Genomic DNA, 7,011 nt, shown 5'->3' with positions numbered 1-7,011 from the left:
GCTGCTTCCATAAATATGGACATGCTGGTCGCCTGGGGGAAACACCTTACTGCCTTCACACTTCTGTCGCAGAGGACAGTACAACTTTACCCCCAGACCGCCCCGTACCACGATTGCTCGAAGTGCGGGGTCTCGCTGCTCTTGGTCTGGCTGCTCCCCTTTGGCCTTCCTGGCATGGTTGTACCTTGTGGAACGAAGTTCCAGCCAGTGTAGCCCGCGGGATCATTGCAGCACTCAAGCTCGACCACCACGTCAAGGTGGCAGCTTTAGGTCGATTACGCAAGATTCCATCGTGGTATATACCCATTATGAAGAAAAGAAAAATCGTCACTCGGTCTTGAAGTACAGTACTGCGCTGAATGAGTAAATCAATATCAGTTACGCTGAGCGCATCCCCAACAATATGAACTTAGGTACACACATCTGATATTCACTGAAGTACTCAGTGCTGCATTCAGCTAAACCAACCGATTAGCTGATGCGATGGTTGCCCTCTGAACCGGCTGTTCTTTAGAGTCCCGAAAATGGTTTCAAGGCGTTTAGCTCCAATCTCCTCACGGTTACACCCAAAACTCAAGCAATGTTCCATCAATCGCGATATTCTTCGCTTCTTGCGGCGGTCTGCCGTGGAAAAGTCAGGGTATTCTTCATCTGCTTGGAGAAACTTCTACTCGTGCTGATTTCGCCTTGGATATCACAACTGAAAACTGGCGAATTTTGCGCCCAAGATCAATAGCATTGCTAGATCCAGCGTTTACATCGGTGACTGCCTAGCCAGCTACATCAGAGACTACAGCTGTCCAGCTTTCGAGGCAGATCCAAACTTACGAAGTGAACAAGCAATCACAATACCATTATTCATCAGCGGTGCGAAATAATTAGCGATGAGTGGACGACCTACATCCTCTGAAGTCATTCTTTGTATCAGGTGGAATTTACTGGATGATCGACTGCAAACTGAGCCTACCAACTGTCGTTTCTGGTGTCAATTTACGATCCTATGGGTATGGCATACAAGTAATCCTTATTTCGAGAAGTCATCTTAGAGTGAGCCGCTGTAGGAGACACACGATGGTCTGGTGTAAACGGTTGGAGCCTGTTGATCTTGTAACAGAACTCACTCTTCCACCCTACCCTATGCCTGAGCTCACTCGGTAGGTTTGCGATTTGTATCTACACGTGTTCTACCAGGTGGAGATTGGTTTCGATACTGTTAGGTATCTGACTGTCTGCTCTAGGTATAACTCAAATTACATTAACTGTATGGAAAGGAATAGGGAGGAACATCTACCCAACGTGCACTACCCCGTGTTTGGAGCTGGCAACACCAACTTTGGCCGTAGAGATAGCATCGTTAGTTCCAGTTCAGTTGCATTTGGATACTTCTGCTTGGACGCATTCACTGATTGCCCCACGCAGAATCAAAACTAAACTTCCTACTTAGGTCACGAACTGATTTTGTATTTGTGCAATTTAACCCAAACACCAGAAGTTTCCGAGGGGTTACACAGATGATAAAAGATAAAATAGGGGTTATGTGGGTTACTTTCCTCATTTACGATTACTATTGCAAGTGGACGCACAATAAACTATAGACGAAACGGGCGGGATTGCTGATAGAACGTTGACTACGGATGAAAGGGGTTGAGATCCTTTCCTCCCAAGTTTGCGAGCTAGAGACCTTGGATCGGCCTGCAAAGAGCGATTGGTTGAGGTGAAACAAGTCACAACACAGGCCCAAACCAAGGCGTAATCAGAGCCCGTACACATATAACATAAGTAGTCGGTCGTAGACGCAGGATCGCCACCTATAGACGACTGCTTAGGTGCTCAAAGATTGAAATTAAGATGGTACCAGGTTGCACAGTCGTCACATCTGTGCTGAAAGTTTCATTGCGACAAACAGACATAGCATATTTGTATGGAGCCGACATGACTGTCGGTACGGGGAACATTCTCACCTAATATGTCACTTTCATGCCTACCGATCTTATCCGCTGTAAAAATCACCAGCTAGAATGAGGTTTTCCATTAGCAAAAAGCCTTCCATAAAAGGTCACGCAACAGTTTCTAGTAGGACGTATGCAAACCTCAGGTGTTGGGTCGTTCGCAGAGAATCCTGATACCCGTTCAGTCCGACTGCACAAGCTTCCACATCAGTGAGACAAGAAAGGCTACTTCAGGTTCGGAGTAAGGCGTGAGCGGCTGAGTTATCCTGTACACTGCTGTGTGCCATCGTACCACGATCATGTGTCCCGGAAACAGTACATATTGACTTTTAATGAAGAAAAGATAAACAAAAAAAAGTGTTACCCTATCTGACAGAATATGAACATTAAACGACGCTACCTTGAACAGACTACACGGTCCCAGCAACAAACGTTTCATATTTGTCCGAAACGAATGCGCGCCGAATTTAGGGAGAAACCGACAAGATCGTACCGGCGATGGAGTGTAGAGGTGAAACTGGCCGCTGTACTTGTGTCGGGCGAACAGGCGTTGCTTTTCGGCTGTGAGAGCCGAATAAAGAGGCTTATCTGGGCTTATCAGAGACTTGAACCACAAGGCAATCGAGGAAATCACGATCTTGTTCCGAAACTATCCTCGTAGTGAGACTCAAGCGCTTGACACGCGAAGCAGATGTTGAGGTCTGCGACTTTATAGTTAGATCCGCTTGGTTGAGGAGGGCTCACCCAGATTAGAGGTGCGGAGAGTATGGCATAGTTATCTGACTCCTAATGCCACTGCGCACAGGTCCAAAACAAGAATTTTGTTCCGCGTGTGTGAGAAAAGTCAAACTCAATTCATAACATGTCGACGAACCAACAAACTAACGTTTACCTAGATAGCGACCAAAATTATTTGGATAATTTCCAATCTGAGCATCTACAAGTAAACAGACTAAAACTACAGTGTCCGCAAACCCAATGCATGCGCTTAAGGCCATCTGTTGACTATCCGCACAAGATTCCCGAGATCAGCTTCCAGCCTTGAAGTGGACGAAGCAGTGGAGTGATTGTAGTTGCCAACAGATCTCAGGTCGTGGCCCTTAGCTGATAAGTCAATTTGTGGACACGTGGTGTGAAACAGCAGTTTCCTATGTATAACTACAGGTTCGGACCGCTCAGCTGTGGTACCCTGCTATTCAATCTAATGACAGCACTGATAATCCACAATGAAGGCTTCATGGATAGCGCCCAACCTGACAGGTTGAGTTCAACCCTACACCGAGATTTGTGGAGGGTCCAAGCCTCCCAAAATCCAGGGCTTTCGCCGTGAGCTAAACGAACATTGCACGAACAAAGTCAGGAGTCGGACCCCCAAAATCCCATCCTCACATCGGCGAATTATTAGCCATGGACCTTCATGATCGATTGCGTGCATGGCAACGATTATCACAGAGTGGTATAGAATACCATTGCCAATCTCAAGATGGTCTGAGGCTTTGGTATGTGAGCTACGGCACCACTGTTCGACCGATGCGTGCACATAGGTTAAACCAGGTGGATAAAACATTCGCTCTTCACACGATTCTTCACTTGATCTTGGCGCCGGGTTAATTTGAAAAGAGCTAGAATTTGCTTACCAGGTTTGAGACTCCAGCTCGCTTGGCATCTGGAAGTAGAAATAGAGTATGCAATCAATGCATTAAAAAATCAGGGGGGAAATGACGACGAACCAATGGTGATCAACCAACAAGGTGCGCGCGCGACCAAACTACACTAGAATTTCTGCTTACGTCAAGAGAACATCACCTGTTGAAGTTGGAAGAAGACAGTTACGAACAATGACGCGAATATCGACACGTTAGCAGCGTCGATAAACCTTACCTCTGAACTTGTCTGGCCGAATGTCCTTTACCATGAAAGCTATTACGTTGCATGTGTCGCCGGAACATCGACAAGGAATATCGAAGAGCATGGTCGGAATAACAAGTACAGCACAGCGAGTTCGCGCCGAGCGGAAATCAATACTCACCAGTGAACTCAACTAATTAGCGTAAATGTCACACCTGGAGAATTCACGATATAAATTACATCCCACCAGTGTGGATCGCTCAAGTCACACGTAGGTGTTCCGAACAGCTAGGGTAAACCGTGTGGCTGTTCACTCGGACACATGGTTCTGTAATCCCTGGAAGCTCAGGAAGAGTACCGGTAGTAGCAACGTCTTTCAATCCGATCTGCTCAATTTCTGACGATTCCATGGTAGCTCAAAAGCCAGCCACAACTTAGGCATACGTGAGTTAGCCAACCAAAGTTGAAAAGGGTAGGACTCACATAAGCAGATTTGCAAAATATAATTTTATGAAAAGGTGATCGGTTTTCGTCCAAAGTTAACAACTTCCACCCCAAGTTAGTTATGCAAATAAGTTCGGTGCAGAACACCCGAGAACTGCACAGTAGTATAAAACTGTGAGCAAATTTACCAACCACGCTGGAATCGGTGGCTATCGAAAAGGGAGATTCCTGACATAGCTCGTTACCATGTTACATTCACCCGAGAAACCGGAAACACCGGGAAGCAAATTCATACACGCAGAATATAAGGGCGAGGCAAACAAATGACACAACACAATCACAGGATCGGATACAACAAAACCAGTTGAGATTACATATAAATGAAACCCAATCAAGGATACCCCGAAAGCACCTGTGATGTTATTGTATGTTGAATAACATCATGGACAGCAACATGGCTGTCACTTGTTTGACTGTAACATCAACCGCCACTCAAAATTTTTTGAAACAGGAAGGGTGCGAACTTTACCGGTGCATCACAGTGAAGACGCCCGTAAAAACGTAAACGCATGCGACAATTGAGCCGGAGGTATCAAGCTCAGCTATCTGCACTTGGCCAGTGGCATACCATTCGGTTACGGTGAACCAAGGCTGGAGAGCTACGCTAGCAGTATAATGCAGTTAGGCCGTGAAGCGTCGTTGAAATGTCTTGGAAACATTATCAAACGTGTGACCAAACAATACACAGGGAAGCTGGACAGTGGCAAGGCGAAAGTACCAAGAGCAGGTACTCGTGAGGTGTTGCGCTTAGTTGTGGTGTAGTTATTAGGGTTAGAAAAATGACGAAAGCACAGGCATAGTTCATTGCATGCACGGACGAAGAAACATGAGATTTACAAAGTGTACCCCGGTGGGACGCATGATGAAAGTCTACCGCGGAACAGAAATGGTGAGAAGTAAACATTCGGTAGAAAAGAAAGACGGCAAAAATGGAGGTCGAGGGCAATGAAGCCTCCCGATGCAGGTAAAGGGCGCAAAGCTACAGAATACAGCGGACGATGGGAAGAACACAGCTGATAAAATTTGATACCACATCAACTGGCTCAGACTAACAGCCAAAACAATGCACACCAAAAATTGAGACATTTAGAATAAGCTCAAATCATGCTAGTCGAAAAGAAGTTACCGGATTAAAAACTGCTGATTCCCAAAATGGAGGTAAAATATTGGACAGAACGAGAAGTAAAATCAGTGTAATATGTTAGGTGGAGCAGTTTAACAATTCGGCCAAAACTATAAAATAATCTACTAGAATCGCAGACCAGTTTAAATACACTTTCCTACATGGAACGAAACCGGGCAAGTAAACGTTTGGAATTACCCATACCACAGCAGCTGAAGTATGCGCTGAATCAACAAGACGACTGAGTAACGAGTTTGAGACTACAGGACGTCTTTCAGTCTGATCACCTTCGGATAATTTTTCGAACGGCAACAGAAGTAAACTGAAGTAAACTCCAACTAGTGAGCGAGGTGAACCCGGATGAAGATTTAAGTCTAGAACCGTAAAGTGGAGCGCTTCATGACGGAGACAGTAAAAGCAAATGCTCTGGTTCGCGTCCTGAGAGCCGCTCAAGAGCGTCCGGTGGTATGAAATGAGTGTTCGACACTGATGCTTTGCTGTTGTGTAACCATGATTTATTTGAAAGCCTTATTGTGAAGAAAAGACGACAAGTGGACGAGGAGTAGTGCCTCCAGCTGCTGGAAATGCCATTCAACCATGATCAAGCAAGCTTAACGTAATACGCTGAAACCAAACTAAATGCTTCAGACCTACGTTAAAGAGTGGCAGTCGTAGTCAATGTGAAACGTTTTTTTTTCTTGGCTAGCGTGAATTTCACTTGCAAGGGGCCTTAACATGGGGCATTCCTCTCTGTAAACCGTTTACTGCGAGCATCTAATGACTGCGAATAAAGTCATCACCGCTGGATTCTAATGGCCATACAGCCTGGTTCGAAGTTTGAGAGCTGGGAACAAGGGGGACTTGGGAGTTACCGCCCGAAACACTGGTTGTATAACCACGTACGCGAGTTCTGATTGAAGATGCACACTGAGAATGTTTGAACGCGTTGAGCTCTCCAGTCGCCCGCATGAGTAATTGGTTAAGTACCCAATACATAGGGCTATAAAGCCCTGAACGTCTTGTTTTATCTTATGTCAGAAACCTTTGGCCTTCATCCCTATTCACAGTGACACTAAAGCTGAATATCGTTGACAAGCTGTCGTACAACCACTGTAAAACTTACTCATAGATGGATAAAAATACGCGTCCTATATATAACAGTCCTGACTACGCTTAGTACTCTCGCCCGGTGCCTCCTAATAACCTAGCAATACCTGCGGCAATGAACATAAGCTTCTACACCTTTTTGCTTCGCGTATGGCGACCAACCGATGCCACATAGACAGTCAGTAGTTTCACGCTGTATGCACTCTGAATTTCATTCAAGCTTGATGTCATTTTGTGTTGTGCCTTACAAAAACGGGCGCACTTTTTCCATTCACCGAATCCGGCGACCAAACGTATCTTTGCTCCGTAATTCACACAATCGACTTCATCATCATCATCATCATCATCACCATCATCATCATCATCATCATCATCATTGTCAGCTGTAAGAACCGCGTACTCGTCGTACACTGGTTGTAGCTGCCGCAGTTTCGTTCACCGATGATTTGGGGGGGAGCTGCGCATTGCACGCGCGAGCTG

The 7,011-nt window shown here is 45.7% G+C and overlaps 1 protein-coding gene across 1 annotated transcript in view; it reads right to left on the bottom strand.

The window, feature by feature from the left end:
- T265_14817 (hypothetical protein) overlaps nucleotides 1-3,594 on the bottom strand; it is a gene marked incomplete at both ends in the record, with an annotated part of 47,945 nt that extends 44,351 nt beyond the window's left edge. The window contains one exon of the mRNA XM_009175405.1: nucleotides 3,587-3,594. Coding sequence (XP_009173669.1) covers nucleotides 3,587-3,592 — 6 coding nt within the window. The remainder of the gene's footprint in view (nucleotides 1-3,586) is intronic.
- Between the last annotated feature and the right edge of the window lie 3,417 nt (nucleotides 3,595-7,011).

This window comes from Opisthorchis viverrini, assembly GCF_000715545.1.
Source record: "Opisthorchis viverrini unplaced genomic scaffold opera_v5_277, whole genome shotgun sequence".
Lineage (NCBI taxonomy): Eukaryota > Metazoa > Platyhelminthes > Trematoda > Opisthorchiida > Opisthorchiidae > Opisthorchis > Opisthorchis viverrini.
The sequence above is the reverse complement of the archived record's forward strand: the minus strand, read 5'-3'. Positions and strand labels throughout refer to the sequence as shown.